General features: G+C 30.7%; 3 protein-coding genes across 4 annotated transcripts; 2 read left to right on the top strand and 1 right to left on the bottom strand.

The window, feature by feature from the left end:
* Nucleotides 1-480: 480 nt before the first annotated feature.
* LOC123917227 (glycerol-3-phosphate acyltransferase 1-like) lies at nt 481-5,102 on the top strand. The gene is made up of 2 exons (XM_045968896.1): nt 481-1,330; nt 4,138-5,102. The coding sequence occupies exons 1-2, from the start codon at nt 605-607 to the stop codon at nt 5,005-5,007; spliced, it is 1,596 nt and encodes a 531-aa protein (XP_045824852.1). The 5' UTR covers nt 481-604; the 3' UTR covers nt 5,008-5,102.
* Nucleotides 5,103-7,602: 2,500 nt separating this feature from the next.
* On the top strand, nt 7,603-11,395 carry LOC123915270. Its single transcript, XM_045966408.1, has 5 exons — nt 7,603-7,641; nt 8,685-9,425; nt 9,510-10,328; nt 10,510-10,563; nt 10,830-11,395. Exons 1-4 carry the CDS (start codon nt 7,603-7,605, stop codon nt 10,534-10,536), a joined length of 1,626 nt encoding a protein of 541 aa, XP_045822364.1. The 3' UTR covers nt 10,537-10,563; nt 10,830-11,395.
* A 2,477-nt stretch (nt 11,396-13,872) lies between these two features.
* Nucleotides 13,873-15,457, bottom strand: LOC123917229. 2 transcript variants are annotated; one of them, XM_045968898.1, is made up of 2 exons: nt 15,352-15,456; nt 13,873-15,248 (listed from the first exon to the last, which is right to left on the bottom strand). In XM_045968898.1, the coding sequence occupies exon 2, from the start codon at nt 15,188-15,190 to the stop codon at nt 14,210-14,212; it is 981 nt and encodes a 326-aa protein (XP_045824854.1). In that variant the 5' UTR covers nt 15,191-15,248; nt 15,352-15,456; the 3' UTR covers nt 13,873-14,209. The 2 variants fall into 2 exon arrangements, with proteins under 2 accessions (XP_045824854.1, XP_045824853.1); XM_045968897.1 differs by having other exon boundaries at nt 13,873-15,457.
* Between the last annotated feature and the right edge of the window lie 658 nt (nt 15,458-16,115).

The following is a 16,115-nucleotide window of genomic DNA, read 5'->3' on the forward strand; positions in this document are numbered from 1 at the left end:
ATAGAAATTTCGATTTTTGTTTTTCAAATTTTTCCTGGATTTGAACGAGAAAAACTTTGGTTTCTACGTTCCGAATTTTTTTCAAGGGCACAATTGGATTTTTGAAGAAGCTGTTAAATAGACCCACTCAGCCCGGTCCGGCCCAGTGGGCCAGGCTATATAAGTGGGCCAAATTGGCCCGAGCCAATTATGATTTGGATATGCATTAATGCGTCTGGTCCCATACGAGTCATGCGGGCTAATGGGTCAGTTCGATCTATTTTATTTTATTTTTTTCGTTTATTCAATCTTTTTTATGTCACTTTAATGTATTAGTTCCTCATAATTATCAATTTATGCCCAATGTGCTAGTCCAATCCAATCCCTATTTTCATATGGAATACCTGAACTTGGAAGGTGGAGTTAATTAATGCAAGTAGTGTATGTATTTATGCAAGTAGTATAAGTCTATATAATCTACTTTCCCTTGTAGTTCAGCAACATACCATTTCAATTATACTATAAATATTCTCACTATATCTTCCTTTTTCATCACAAAATTGTCGGTTACATCATCTCAACCATCATAACCAATTAAATTAAATTGAGAGAAACTTAAAAAAGAATGTTTCTATTAGCACTCATAAGCCTCACAAAATGGTTTTGGTACCATATGATTGTTAAATCATGTTATCAAACTGCAAAAAAATTGAAAAGTTATAGCTTTAATTTGTTTGATCTTTCATCTAAACCACTTCATCAACCTTCAATTTTTCCTAGTATTTTGAATTGTGATTTAAAAGGTAGAGAGTCACAAACACTTGTTTGTGACATTCATAGTGTCCTATTAAGAACTCATTCTTTCTTTCCTTATTTCATGCTAATTGCTTTTGAAGGTGGTAGCATTTTAAGAGCTTTTATATTACTTTCTTCATGTCCTATATTATGGTTTTTAAGCTATGAACTTAAGCTTAAAGTTATGATCTTCATAACTTTTTGTGGACTTAAAATAAAGGACATGGAAATGATAGCAAGAGTTGTTTTACCAAAGTTTTACATGGAGAATCTTAATCTTATGCCTTATGAGGTTTTGGTTTCAGCAAAGTGTAGAGTTTTCATCACTTCTGTTCCTAGAGTTATGGTTGAGGGATTTTTGAAGGAATATTTGAATGGTGATGATGTTATAGCTACTGAATTGCAAAGTGTTGGATGTTACTTCACTGGTTTGATCTCTAAGCATGGTTTGGTTGTTAAGCATAGTGCAATAATGGATTATTTTGGAGATAAAAAACCTGATTTAGGGATTGGAAGCACATGTGTCAATGATCATCATTTTATATCATGTTGCAAGGTATATTTCAAGCTAGATTATGCTTTTTACTACTATATTTTTTTTAAACATAATACTAGTGTGAATTTGCACTAGCTTTACCGGTGACTAATCAATAAGGTTGGTCTGAATTATTTAGAGGTCTTGATCGAATATTTAAAATAGACCCTTAACAAAAAAAAAAATAATTAAAAGTATCACTCTCTATTAATTTAAATTGTAAATAATATAAAAAGCACAAAAAATAATTATCATTATATGTAACATCAAAAAAGACATCCTTATAATTAAAGATTAAATTTGATGCAAAGATTGAAAATGGCCTATTAGTTGAGTTTTTAATAGGTTTGACATATAATAGTTTCAATACTTAGATTTTTTTTTAAAAAAAAAAATTATTGATTTTAATTTAATTTAAAATGACTAGAATTATGCAAAAAGAAATTTGGAAATGAAGGAGTTTGAACCAATGACTTTGCACTCTAAAATATCACGATCTATCATTAATTTATTGATACACATTTGATATTTTATGCACATTTACAAATATATAACTATTATTATAAAGCTTCAAAATTTTGAAATCTAATAATATGTCATAGCACCCCCAACGCATGGGTGCGAGTCAGACCTGCTAATCAGCATCAAAGATTTTGGTTGACCACTTTTAGTGATTTTTAAATTCAAATGTAAATCTGAAATCTTGTTTAATAGATTTAAGTAAAGTTCCACTTTTTTTTTTTTTGAAGGGAAGTCAAGTTCCACTTTAGACAATATAATGTGTGGTATTTTTAGCTATGTTATACCGTTAGTATTAATTTAAACTATAAATTTTTATAACATATTTTGGTTGAAAAAAAGGGAAGGATTAAATTTTTAATTTAAGTAAAATATACACATTAGCTCTTGAAATGAAAGGAATAATAGATTATCATAAAACAATTTTAATAATTCACTTAAACAAACATAATAAATTATTTTCTTTTCTCTTTTCCTTTAGAATCCTCATAAAAAGAGTTCATATCCATGTATATAATTCACTTAACATATATTTAATTGAGACAGAGAAAGACTTCATATCCTTGTCAGGACTTGTAACACCAAGTCTTGAAGTATAGTACCCCCACATCTAATCTTCTTACCCCACAAATCCCTGTGATCTTCATCTTCCTACCCCACAACCACAAGCCCAGTAAATTTCCCATTGGGTCTATAATCAGTTTGCTGGAAAAGTTTTTGAAAATTTCTCATCCCACCTACCCACTTTCTCACCACACCTCTGGAAATTCCATTTTTGCCCTTGGTCAAAAAATTCGGAACGCGTTTTCCGAATTTTTTTGCCTTCAAAAACAACTTTGTAATGTGTTTTCGGAATTTTTTCCAAATTTGAACTAAAAAAATTCGGAAAACGCGTTCCGAATTTTTTGACCAAGGGCAAAAATGGAATTTCCAGGGGTGTGGTGAGAAAGTGGGTAGTGAGATGAGAAATTTTCAAAGTTTTTTATGTTATCTCTTTAGGCCTCCATGGGCCATGGTTCCTTTTCACCCTTTGGATTTTACTTTTTTGCCCTTCAATAAACACTTCAGTTTCTACGAACCGAATTTTTTATCAAGGACAAAATTGGAATAGTTGGGGGTATAAAAGATACATCGGGGGCCCGAAGAGAAAACATCAAAGTTTTTTGTAGTTTGATTTGTGTAGGGTAAATTCGTTTGATTTTTTGGAAGAAAAGTGGAGAGTTCTACTTCTTGTTGTTCTTTTTTAAATTAAATTAATAATATCATAGAGTATTTGTTTTAAATATGAATTAAGTGTGACTGAAGTATTAATTACGTGATTATTTATCATGCTCTTTCAATTATTTTATAATAACATTAATTATATAAAATAAATTCGCAATCAGAGCTTAAGAATATTCACAAAACTGTGACCGATCGAAGTGTTTTTTGTGTGAAAAGTGATGCCAGCAAAATTGTGACTTAAGAATTTTCCTATCAAAATCCTCCAAAAATCAATTCGCAAACAGTGCTTAAGAATATTTTTTGTCTAAAAAGTGATGCCGACAAAATTGAAATTTATCAAAAACACGAGGGACCTAGTAGCCACATACACGCACACATGGAACAGAAAGTATGAAAACGTAGAATTAAACGTTCGTCAACTATACACTTGTTACTTGCTAATGTAATGATAATCTCTACCCCTCAATTTGTTCGTTTGTAATTCTCTTCTTTGGATTTTATCCCTCTTTATAAACAAAAAAAAAGTTAATGTTCTGGTCCGCAACAAGTAGAACAAGTGACAATAATTAAATTGAATCCATTAATTATAAAAAAAAAAATTGTGAAATCCTCAAATTAGAATGTGTGGCAAGTAATGTACCAAAAAAAAAAAAAATTGTGTGGCAAGTCTAAACCCACAGCTGTACGTTTTTCCGGTTTATAGCATATTAGTTATTATTATTTTATATATTTATAGCATATTGATTATAATTGGTACTATTTAACAACTATTGCTAACTACATTATTACCAATAAGAATAATGCTAGCAACACACTCTTTAACAAACACACTCTCTTTATTGGTTGAAATTCACATGGGTCCCATAAAAAAATGTGGACTCATATAACTTTTATGGGACCCATATAAATTTTAACCAATAGAAGAGAGTGTGTTGAAGTGTGTTTGTTAAAGAGTGTGTTGCTAGCACTCCTCTTACGATAAACAATAAACTATAAACTATACACCTATAATAATGAATTTCAGTTTCCCATTAATTATTCTATCTTAATTCTCATCTAACTCCAGCAATATATGATAATGACAGGAAGCTTATGTGGTGAGCAATGAAATAAGTCCAAAATCAATCATGCAAAGAGAAAAATATCCAAAACCATTAATATTCCATGATGGAAGACTAGCATTTTACCCTACACCTTCATCAACTCTCTACATGTTCATGTGGCTTCCAATTGCAATTCCATTATCAATTTATAGATTATTTCTTGGAACAATTGTTTATTACAAATGGGGTCTTGCATTAGTAGGATATAGTGGTATTACTATAACTATCAAAGGCTATGATAACACTAAAAATAATTTAGAAAAAAATAAAGGAGTACTTTATGTTTGTAATCATAGATCATTATTAGATCCTGTTTTTCTAAGCATGAGTTTAAGAAAAACATTAACAACTGTAACTTATAGCTTAAGTAAAGTGTCTGAAATTATGTCTCCTATTAAGACAATGAGTTTAACAAGAGATAGAGAACAAGATAGAGAAACAATGCAAAGGTTACTTGGTGAAGGTGATTTAGTTGTTTGTCCTGAAGGAACAACTTGTAGGGAACCTTATCTTTTAAGGTTTAGTTCACTTTTTGCTGAACTTGCTGATGAGATTGTGCCTGTTGCTATGCAAGCTAATGTGAGTTTGTTTTATGGTACAACAGCTAGTGGATTAAAATGGTTGGATTCATTTTTGTTTTTGATGAATCCATGGCCAACTTATATTATTGAATTACTTGAAAAAGTTCCAAAAGAATTCACTTGTGCTGGTGGAAAGTCTCGTTTTGAAGTTGCTAATTATATACAAAGAGAGTTGGGGATTGCTTTGGGATTTGAGTGTACAAATATTACTAGAAGGGATAAATATATGATGTTAGCTGGAAATGAAGGTGTTGTTCATAAAAAGAAGTGAAAATTGTGGTGATTGAAGTTTCACATTCAAGATGTGTACAGTATAATTCTGGTTTGAAATTAATATCTCTCTCTCTCTCTCTCTATATATATATATATATATATATATATATATATATAATGTGATCTACTCCCTCCCGCCATAAATATATAATATAAGTAAAAGTGTATTTTTTAGATTCATTGAATAACAAAAGTATATGGTCTGTATTATAGTCCAGATACATCTGTTATTTAATATGAATCTAAAAAAAAATACAATTTTCCTTATATTTATGGTCGGAGTATTTATCAACTACTCCCTCCGGTTCTTTTTATAAGAAACTTTTGACTTTTCAGGTTCATTCAATAATTAATGTATTCGGAGAGAGTATCTTGTATTCATGGCGATGTGTACAACTTTGTTTCTAAAAGAGTGAAAGGAAAAAGAGTATGGTTATGAATATATACTTGTAATTAAATTATCATTTCATACATACTTGTATCTCATTTACTCGAGAAATAATTAATAGTGTGTATTGCAATACAGTACATATTTTTCATTATTTTATTATCAAAAAGAATATTGTATTACAAGAATGTTGTACAAAAGAATTCAAATATTATTACTGCTAAAAAACATTGTTTCAAAAAAAAAAAAAATTCTATTTTGGATGAATGTATACAATTCAAGCTTATTACAACTTTTTTTTTTCCAGTAGCATAGTTATAGAAATTTCACCTTAAAAGTATATAAATGGAGTGTCTGGTGTTCAAACCTCAGTTCTACATATATATGTGATATTCCTACAATTGAGCTAAGCAAGTTAGGATCCTCTCCATTTCCAATTATTTCCATTTCCTCCATTATTATATAATTTTAGGAATATAAATGTAAAAGTGTAACATTAAGTGGGTCCAAATATCATTTATACACCCAAAAACATTTAAAAACTTTGGTAATGAAAGAAATGGAAACAATAGAAAATGGAGAGGATCCCAACTCGAGCTAAGCCCATGGGTCAAGCTTATTACATTTTATTTTGGGTAAAGATCGATGTATGGAATTTGAATGTTCAATCTGCGCATCATCAATGTTCAATGTTCATAGTTTTTTATTTTTAAAAAATAAAAAAGTTATATTATTTCATTATTAAAGTACGAATAATAAATTCTAAAAAAAATAGAAATAATTAATACAAGCATTAAATTTGATCTAGTGGTGACGTGTTTGAATAGTATGCCAGAAAGTATGGGTTCGATCATCAACTCTATTGTGAATCAAACAAAAAGTAGGAATAATACAAGATAAGATTAAATCGAAAAATTTGGTGACTAACATAAAAAATTAGAACTCTTAAAACACTTAAAAAAAATTTACCTTTCTTCAAACTTTCAATATATATGGGGAAAAACTCTAACCACACTAACTTATCAAAGCGGAATTTCTCTATCAAAGGAAGGACATATTTACAAGGATTTGGACAAGTGTGGGTTTATGTTGTCGTGTATGTAAATATAATACCATTTTTCAAATTTCTCAAGTTACATACGATTTCTCTTTTTGAAGGAAAATAAAAAGTTTCATACGATTTTTGGAAATTACGAAAAGTACTTATATATGGTCAAATACATATCAAACTAAAAAACTGTGTATCTATGTCCTTTTTCTCTCTCAACTTTTTTTAAATTTTATAATTATTATATATTTAGAGAAAAAATAATATGTACTGGAAGTGTAAAATTACCGTCAACCAATATCAACCATATTTTCCGCACATCACCCCATTAAACTCGATTTTCTTAAGATGATATGGAATAATACTTCATTCTTATTTGTTGTCAATATAAAATTAATTTACACTAACGGTACGTATTCTTTAAACTCATATTTTTATTAGTGCATTTCTTCAAATCATTGAAAGCAAGAGGGTCCTATAGGTATTTAATTGTGATTGTGATAGTGTAAAAATCTGTTGCACCAAGAAAATTGTGACCCTATGTAGGACAAGGTTGGTGTGACTTTCAGTCGATTCGGACCTTCTGATTAGTGGCCGTTTGTTATAGCTTATTTTATATAAAAATCACTTTTTTTTATAAAAATAATCACTTTTAAATGTTTTGCATCTGTTTGTTACATATTTTTAAAATAATCAGAAGCTAAAAATAATCAGAAAACAGTTAAAAATAAGAAGCTACTAAAAGTAGCTTAATAATAGTTTTTTTTAGAGGAGAGAGAAAAAAAATGTTATAAACAGGAAAGTTATTTGTAATTAAAAAAATTACTTTTATAAGTTGTATTCAAACAAACTAAAGAATATTTTATTATAAAAAGTGATTTTTATTATAATAAACAAACACAAAGTAAATTCAACTTTTCTAAAAATCTCTAAAAACTAATCTCTAAATTATTTTACATCAAAATCACTATTTATGAGGGCTACGAATAATATAATATTTTCTATTCTAAAGTTTTGTATAGTGTGTCTATGTTCACCACTTTTTATCATTCTTATGGTGGGATCAAGATCACCTACAGTTGAACTCAACTGCAGGGCCACACAGTGGAGTAAATTGTCCTACTATTATTTAAATAATTTAAATAAATTATAAGAACATGGCTAAAAGTAGGGGCGGACCCAGTAATGAATTCTTAGTGTGGCTAAATTTTTCAGCATTACTAAAAAAAATTCATCATCATCCCAATAATTCAGTTAAACAACAAACAATATATAAAATTACTACTAATACAATATGTATATCCAAAAAAAGAACACCAATAATAATCCATAAAATTTCTATTAAAAAAAAATCAATAAACTAACAACTATATCCATAAAACTTCAAAATTTCTATTCGAAAAAAAAAACTATAACTTATTGAATATATATGTTAAATCATACATATTACTATTGTTTGATAGTTTATTTTGATAAACTAATTCAATTAGCTTATAACTTATTATTTTTTATTCCAATTTTACCTATGTCATCTACTAATTGAAAAACTTAAACCTATTGTTTTATGTTAGTTCAATCGTTAATTTCACTCAGTACTACAACTTCAATTAGTTATCCACAATTTTTTGACAAACAAAATCAAAGTTGATTATTAAAAACATACAAAATATATAACTTCAAATAATACACTATGTATAACCAACCAATGACTTGAAATCAACAATAGTAGACTATAAACTAATATTTACACTAATACTTAAATTAATGTGTACCGAGAGACATACAGTCATTAATAATAAACTCTAAAGTAATATTTACATTAACATTTGTATGAATATGTATAAACAATAATGTAAAATTATTTATAAAATTATTATTATTATTTTTAGAAAAAATTTGGACTGGACTGGTGTGACTATAGCCACACCATGCTTCACACAGGTCCGCCCCTGGCTAAAAGGCTCTATAAACTCAACTGCATGATATCTATTTCCCTTGTGGTGTCAACCTTCACATTGTCTTTTATTCTCAAATCTTTGTCATCACTCATTTTAAGTTCATGGTGGACTGTCCCATAAAACTTCTCAACTAACAGTTTTACTTTAATCCACCAAACTATATCTAGATCATGTTCGTTTTGTAGGTGGAAAATTGTCGACTACAATATTATTACAAATAATTGAATATTGCTTATAAGAAATTTTGATTTGTCTCTTGATATATTAATTTGATTGAACAGGTTGCATTTCGTAAATTCAACTGTTTAGCCTTAGCCGACTACCCTGAGCTAAAAGATTTGTGGTATGGCCAACTTAATCACATTGTGTTTTGTAATCTTAAATCCCTAGTGGTGCAAAGATGTGGTTTTTTATCACATGTACTTCTACCATCAAATGTAATGCAAGCTCTGCGTGGATTGGAAGATTTAAAAGTAACAAACTGTGACTCGTTAGAAGCAGTGTTTGATGTGAAAGGTTTGAAGTCTAGAGAAATATTGATAAAACAAAGCACTCAGTTGAAAAGTTTGACTTTATCTAGTTTACCAAAATTGAAGCACATATGGAATGAGGATCCTCTTGAAGTTATCAGCTTTGGAAATTTATGCAAAGTGGAGGTTTCTATGTGTCCAATCTTGTTATATATCTTTTCATCATCATTGTGCCATGATCTTGGACATCTTGAAATGCTTGATATACTGTCTTGTGGAGTTGTGGAAATTGTAGCAATAGAAGAAGGTTCGATGGAAAACAACTTTTGTTTCCCCCAACTGAATACAATGGTACTACGTCGTTTGACAAACCTCAAGAGATTTTATCGGGGAAAACATTCTTTAGAGTGCCCTTCATTGAAGATTTTGAATGTATACCATTGTGAAGCATTAAGAATGTTTTCCTTCAACCATTTAGACTTCCAAGAGCCTAATGCCATGGGCGAAAATTATGATATGCTATATCAACAAGCTCTATTTTCTATTGAAAAGGTAAATCCCACCATACCATTTTTTTACTTGTACGTTTCATAAACTAGTAGTATTAATTTTCGTTTTTGATGTTTAATTTTTCAGTTGAGCCCCAACCTGGAGATGTTGGCCATAAATAGCATGGATGTGTTGGAGATAGTGAATCAAGAAAATATCTTTCATAAAATTGAATTTCTACGTTTGCAATGCTTCGACGAAACCCCAACTATTTTTCTGAATGATATCCATACATCATTTCCTAATCTTAAAAAAATTCAAGTGCGTAATAGTTCTTTTGAAATATTGTTCCCCACTAAAGGAACCACTGATTATTTCAATATGGAGATTTCAAATCAAATAGGAATTTTGTGGATTTATGAATTGGAAAATCTCAAGCACATCTGGCAGGAAGACTTTCCATTGGATCATCCTCTGCTGAAATATCTTGAAGAGTTGTTTGTATCAAGTTGTCCAAGTTTGATAAGCTTGGTACCATCGTCAACATCTTTCACAAATTTAACATTTTTGAAAGTGGACAATTGCAAAGAGCTTATTTATTTAATAACATCCTCAACAGCTAAAAGTCTTGTACAACTCACAACATTAAAAATAATGAATTGTGAGAAGATGTTGGATGTTGTGAAACAGATTGATGAAGAAAAAGCAGAGCAAAACATCATATTTGAAAACTTGGAAAACTTAGAATTTACTTCTTTGCCAAGTTTTAGAAGCTTCTGCTATGAGAAACAAGCATTTGTATTCCCATCTTTCATACGTTTCATTGTTAAAGGGTGCCCTCGAATGGAGATATTCTCATCAGGAGTCACGGTAGCACCATACCTGACAAAAATTCTTGTGGAAGAAGGAAAGATGAGATGGAAAGGTGACCTTAACAGAACTATTGATCAATTGTTCATAGAAAAGGTACACAATTGTCATTGTTAATTAATTATGAATTGTTTACTTATTATTCAGTAGCCATTTTCCAATTATTTTAAGTACTTTGACATGAATGTTGTGAATTGTGAATTTCTTGAGCAATCATTATGTAGTTAAGGGATGATATATTTGTTACTAATAATGAATGTTACCATATTGTCAACAGGAAGTCCCACATTCTAATGTTGAATGAGACCATTATATCATTAGTATTTGCAAGGTACAGAACATGAAATTCTTCTCTTTTAAACATTTTAATTTTTATCCGTGGAGAACTATTATTCGCATCATTTGATAGTGAAGTGTTTTGTTTATTTTTAAACTCGATAGTTTTGGGTTAAATTTTGTTTATTTGTTTGTGTTGGAAGTTTCCTTTGACTGGAATCAGATTCTCAGCTTGTCAATCTGGATTTTGAAAACTTTTTTATTGTTCTTCTCATTACTAGGTGGCTTAATTGTTTAGCTTGTTGTGTCTCATATTTTCAGGAAAGATAATCGGTGTGCTGACAGGATTGTCTCTCTTGCGCTTAGTATGTGTTTGGTTTTGCGGTGGACAGAATTGATTTTGACAGAATTGAGTTTGACATAATTGATTTTAATAGAATTGAGTTTGATAGAATTGATTTATGTTTGGATATATTCATACAAAAGTGAGTTGAACAAAGAATTTGAGTGTAAAAATCAATTCTAGAATGAGAAGCTACAATTTCTAGCTTCAAGTAGAATCCATTCTGGAGGCAGAATCAATTCTACTTTTGAGGAACCAAACAAGTCAGAATCCATTCTACATGTCCAGAATCAATTCTGGCTACTCCAGAATTGAAACCAAACATACACTTAGTGGTTCTAGTTTCACTTGGTGGGTTCATGTTCTCTCTGATGTCTCCGGAGCTTATCATTGTAATAGGCTTGGTCTTCTTGAATTCAAATTGCACTCTTTTTTTCTTAATCAAGGTTTTATCCCGGTGGGTTTTCCTTATTAAGGTTTTTAATGAGGCAGTTGAACAACTTATTTGGTTTGTACTATTGTTACCTTGGATTTTGTTCTAGTTCCCCAAGCTTTTTATTTTTAATAATATTTGGTTAGAATTGAACGTTTTGGTTGGGGGGTGCAAAAATTTCAACATTGTTGGTATGTTTGCAGCCAACTAACAGTTATTACTAACAAAGTTAAAAATAAATATCAATGGAGTTTGGTCTAGCAGAAAGAGATACACTCTCACAATATCACAAACTAAAATTTAAATATCACTAAGGGTCCGTTTGATCTGCTAAATATAAAGACGGGACAGAACAGTACAGTACAAGACAGAACAGCACAGGACAAACGTTTAAGGTATTGAACAAACTCTGTGTTATACGATGTTTGGTGGATAAAATGTTATTTTGGTATTTTAGACAACTTGTGCTGAGGACAAAAAGTTGTCCCGTGGTTCGGTGGGGGACAAGAATTTCAAGTTTTGTCCGGTCCCTTGGCCCCTAGTTTGTCCAGTACCAGGAACAGTTTTAAAATCAAACACAGTACAACAGAAGTTGTCCTGTCCAGTTCCTTATTTTTTAGCAGATCAAACGCACCCTAAATGAGGTACACACATTAGTGTGTGAGTGTGTGACATGCCTCAAATAAGATTATTTATAGTGGAGAGAATCAATAACAAAAGAAATAAAAAAGTTAAACATAAATCAATCCTTGTTTTGGATAAGTTAGACATATTTCTTTAATTTTCGAAAGCATAAAAATATATTAATATGCACGGATTTTGCAAACAAAAAAAAAAAAAAAAAAACTTACATCAAAATGAAGCAGAAAATGTTTGCTTGGTTGCTGGAAGTGGTAATCAACTTTTATGGTGTTATACTTTGATGTTTTTGTGTAGACAGAAATTCCTAAATTGAATAATGGAATTTAATGTCCTAAAAAGAGAAACGTAAAAAATTAAGACATTAAGTTCAAGTGATTAATGATTTTCCCTAAGACGAATTGTTTAGAAGAACTCGAGTTCATTTAAGTTAAAGATAAATAGATATTATGCGAAATTCGTGAATAATAATCGTGTCTATTAGTAATTTAGTATTATTTCTCTTGTCCTTGACATTATACTCTAGAAAAGCTGGCTACACTTATTCAGCCAATCATTACCTTATGATTACAACTAACTACAACTCATTCCTTCTAGAAACTTCTAGTTACAAGGACAATTTCAGTAAAATACTAAAAAATAAATTATTTAAGATTAGTGATAACCTATTAGTGGAAAGTAGGGAACATCTTCAACAAATCATAGTAAAATTTCCAAGTTTCCAATTCAAGAGGTGTGTCCTTCCACTGAACCCAACACTTTTGTGGCAGCAATATGACCACGCTTAGGACATAGTTTCAGCTAAGATGAGTGGCAATCCTCCCAGGATTAGGACATAGTTTCAGCTAAGATAGATGAAATACATTGTCAATTTCAACACTTTTGGATATTAGGACATATATGGCCTCAACATAGTCCCCCAAAATATTAACCTTAATAAAACTGAACAATTAAATTAAACAAGGACCAAATGCAATTACATAACCCCTCCTGGCTTCAGCCTTGTACCAAATTTAATACCATCCATCACATTTGTATATACTATAATAACAAATCAAGGCAATTGCTAACATGGATCAGTGTCAAAAAATTATCATATACTTTAATTACTGTCAATAGACGACGATACTCAAGAAATATAAACTCATGACTCATTTTCTATAGCTTAAACGGTGACCTTCAATACCATATGCACTTTTGTTTCCTCTTATTTTAATCAAACACGTATCAATTAAGTCATTTTTTCAATTATAAAAACTATGAACTAACCTTCTAGATCCAAGAGACGATATTTATCATTGTTGATATTCAATCGACATGGTACGCCAACAAACATACATGAACTCCTTCCTCCCATAACAGTAGTACCATCTCACATTTTCAGAACCACACATTACAAATTGCTCACACCAATAATAATGAATACTACATTTAACCCCACTACATCAACTTAACTCAAAATATACTAGATATGGCACATCATCAAGTATGAAATCACTACAACAAATAAACTCAAAATGTCACCTTACTGTCAGTTATAATAAATTGTAAGAAAAAACTGATGAAGTACCGGAAACAAACCGCTCTGAATGTTCAACCCTATCTTGTTTCACACAAATGTTGCCTAAGAAAATTATGTTTGAATCTCTTGAGACATCTAAGAGCATCTCAACCTACGATTATTTTATTCTTCAACCTGACATTGTATTTTTCTACTACTATGAACTCAGAATATAAGAATGATAGCAGGCATGATGTTGTACTGATTATCTTCCACCAAGAAAAGGTTATTACAGTGCAAAGACATCATTATAGATTGAAGACAATATGGACTTAGGCAAAACTAGAGGATGTGCTAAGATATATGGCACAATCAGAGTTAACAGTTGCCTCCTCATTATATATTAGAGCAGAATCAGAATTGGAAGTAACATCAGACAGAAAAAGAATTATCAGTAACATACCATGCATGATAGTACTCCAAAATATATTCTAAATTTTGTTAGTGTAAATACACAGATGCCCTCATAACAGAAGACTAAAGGACTTTTTTTTTTATCAAATACTACATAGGAAAAGGTAAAAAACACCATTGGTACACCTAACTAGTAAAAACTGATTATCTAGGGAAGTTTCAAATCTAAATGAAACAAAACAAACACAGGTTGAAGATCAGGTCTAAAAACAAGTAAGCCGTAAATGAAAATCACAAAAAAATTAATAATCAACTTCTCCTATGAAGTATAACTACTAAATATCTTGAAAGCGTAGAGCATATCCAGATGATCAATCGGAATTCTGACCTTTATATGCATCCAATAAGAGTGGATAATCCTTCTGAAAAGCGGTAAGATATCTCTCCCAAAATGTTTTCTCCCTTATCATAATAAAGGTATTTATGCTCAAACTACTCTTTATGAAACCCTTTGACATCAAAATCTTAATAACTGTACATCTAGGGACAATTGTTTTCTCCAAGCTACGGTTAAAAACCGAAGGGCATCTAGCAATGTCGTATGGTGTAAAACCCATATCGTTCACCAAGAAACTCATTATTTTTTGAATCTTTTTTGCCGAGGTCGCCATACATCGAGGATACTTTTGGAACACCAAAAGACAGATATCTTTCGACCATCCCCACCTCTCAAAAATCTTCAATTTCAATTCCCACGTCTCTTTGTTCATCCTTGCAATTACTGGAACTGCCAAAACAAAATTCGACTTCAAAGGATCGAACCCCATTTCCTTAACTAAATTAACAGCCTCAACAAATCTAGAATGCTTGGCGAATGCTCCACTGGGAAAATTGGTTACCATAAAGGAAACCGAATGTTGAGGCACACCAAGATTCCTTAAAACCTCAATGTTTGGAACCATGGAATCAGGGTAAACGTTGGTTGTCCAATTCTTCATAACTGAAATTAGCTCTTTATCATTGCGAACAAGGGTCCTGATAATGTGATAACGAGGTATAATGTTTTCCTCCAAACTTCTTTTAAAAAAGGTAGTGTTACCAATTAGGATTTTAGGGAGATCAGTGGTTGAAACCCCAATAGATAGCAAAAACTCGAGTTTAGGCAAAAGGGTCTTTTCAGGGTTTGATAAAAGTACTCTAGGATGTTTCTTAACAAGGGTTGATATTTGGGAATCAGAGAAGTCATAGTTTCTGAGAAGTTGAATTACAGCATTTGGGCCATCATCAGAGTTTTTAAGTTTAAGGGATGTTTCAGGGGACAACCCAGCTGAGTTAATGATGTTTGATAACATAAAAGAGTCATCTTGATTTGTGTTGGAAACAGAAACAGATAAATTAGAAAAATGATTGCTGCAATGAACAGTTAAAGTAGAGTGAAGTGTAGTAGTATGAGTGAAAACATGAAAGAGATTGAATTTTAACATTGAATCAGTAAACAACAACATGGTCTTACCAGATTGAATGTCATGCAAAATGCTTGGAATTTGTTCTTCTTGTAGTGATGAAATCTGGGAAAGAGTTTCCAATGGATGAGGGTTACACCCTTATCAACTTAACTTTGTTTATTTTAAAACTCAATTAAATACGGTTAATTTTAATCAGTCTCAATAATATATTAAATTATTTTTAATTTTTTTAAGTTTTTTATGGATGATCTATACCATATAAATTTTGTGAAATTCGTATTTATTATAATAGTATTGATCACTTGTCCACGGTAGACCTATGTAGCATCAACCGATATAAGTATTTCTCGTAGGTTAAAGAAAAGAAAAGCAAAAGTAACAAGTGAAAATATTAGGATTCGAACTTCAATCCTACATATTATATGGGTTTAACTACACATTTAGTCCGTCTAAAAAATATTAAGTTGGTCCTTACATTGCAATTGTTTGCATTAGTTGGTCTTTGCCGTCATTTTTGTCACATGTGACAGACGGTTTGCATATGTGGACAGACACTTGATCACTTGACATGTGTATGGTTGAAACAGTGTTATTGACAAAACTATCGTAAATGACTAACTAATACAAACGGTGGAAACGTAAATGACCAAATTGATGCTTTATAAACATAAGACGCCTAATTAAAACTTAAAATAAACGTAAGATACCAAATCTATAATTAAACATAGGGTCATGATAAACAGTGTCTCGTGTACTTGTTAAACATACCAAAAAAGAAAATAAATGGTAATAATAAGCTAACTTTTTTTGT

The sequence above is a fragment of the Trifolium pratense genome, linkage group LG3 (assembly GCF_020283565.1).
Source record: "Trifolium pratense cultivar HEN17-A07 linkage group LG3, ARS_RC_1.1, whole genome shotgun sequence".
NCBI lineage: Eukaryota > Viridiplantae > Streptophyta > Magnoliopsida > Fabales > Fabaceae > Trifolium > Trifolium pratense.

Coding starts and splice junctions, on each gene's coding strand:
- LOC123915270 (XM_045966408.1), top strand. CDS start 7,603: ATGGCTAAAAGTAGGGGCGGACCCAGTAATGAATTCTTA. Junction 9,426..9,509: donor CTCTATTTTCTATTGAAAAG/GTAAATCCCACC, acceptor TTAATTTTTCAG/TTGAGCCCCAACCTGGAGAT. Junction 10,329..10,509: donor ATCAATTGTTCATAGAAAAG/GTACACAATTGT, acceptor TATTGTCAACAG/GAAGTCCCACATTCTAATGT.
- LOC123917229 (XM_045968897.1), bottom strand. CDS start 15,343: ATGTTGTTGTTTACTGATTCAATGTTAAAATTCAATCTCTTTCATGTT.
- LOC123917227 (XM_045968896.1), top strand. CDS start 605: ATGTTTCTATTAGCACTCATAAGCCTCACAAAATGGTTTTGGTACCAT. Junction 1,331..4,137: donor ATTTTATATCATGTTGCAAG/GTATATTTCAAG, acceptor TGATAATGACAG/GAAGCTTATGTGGTGAGCAA.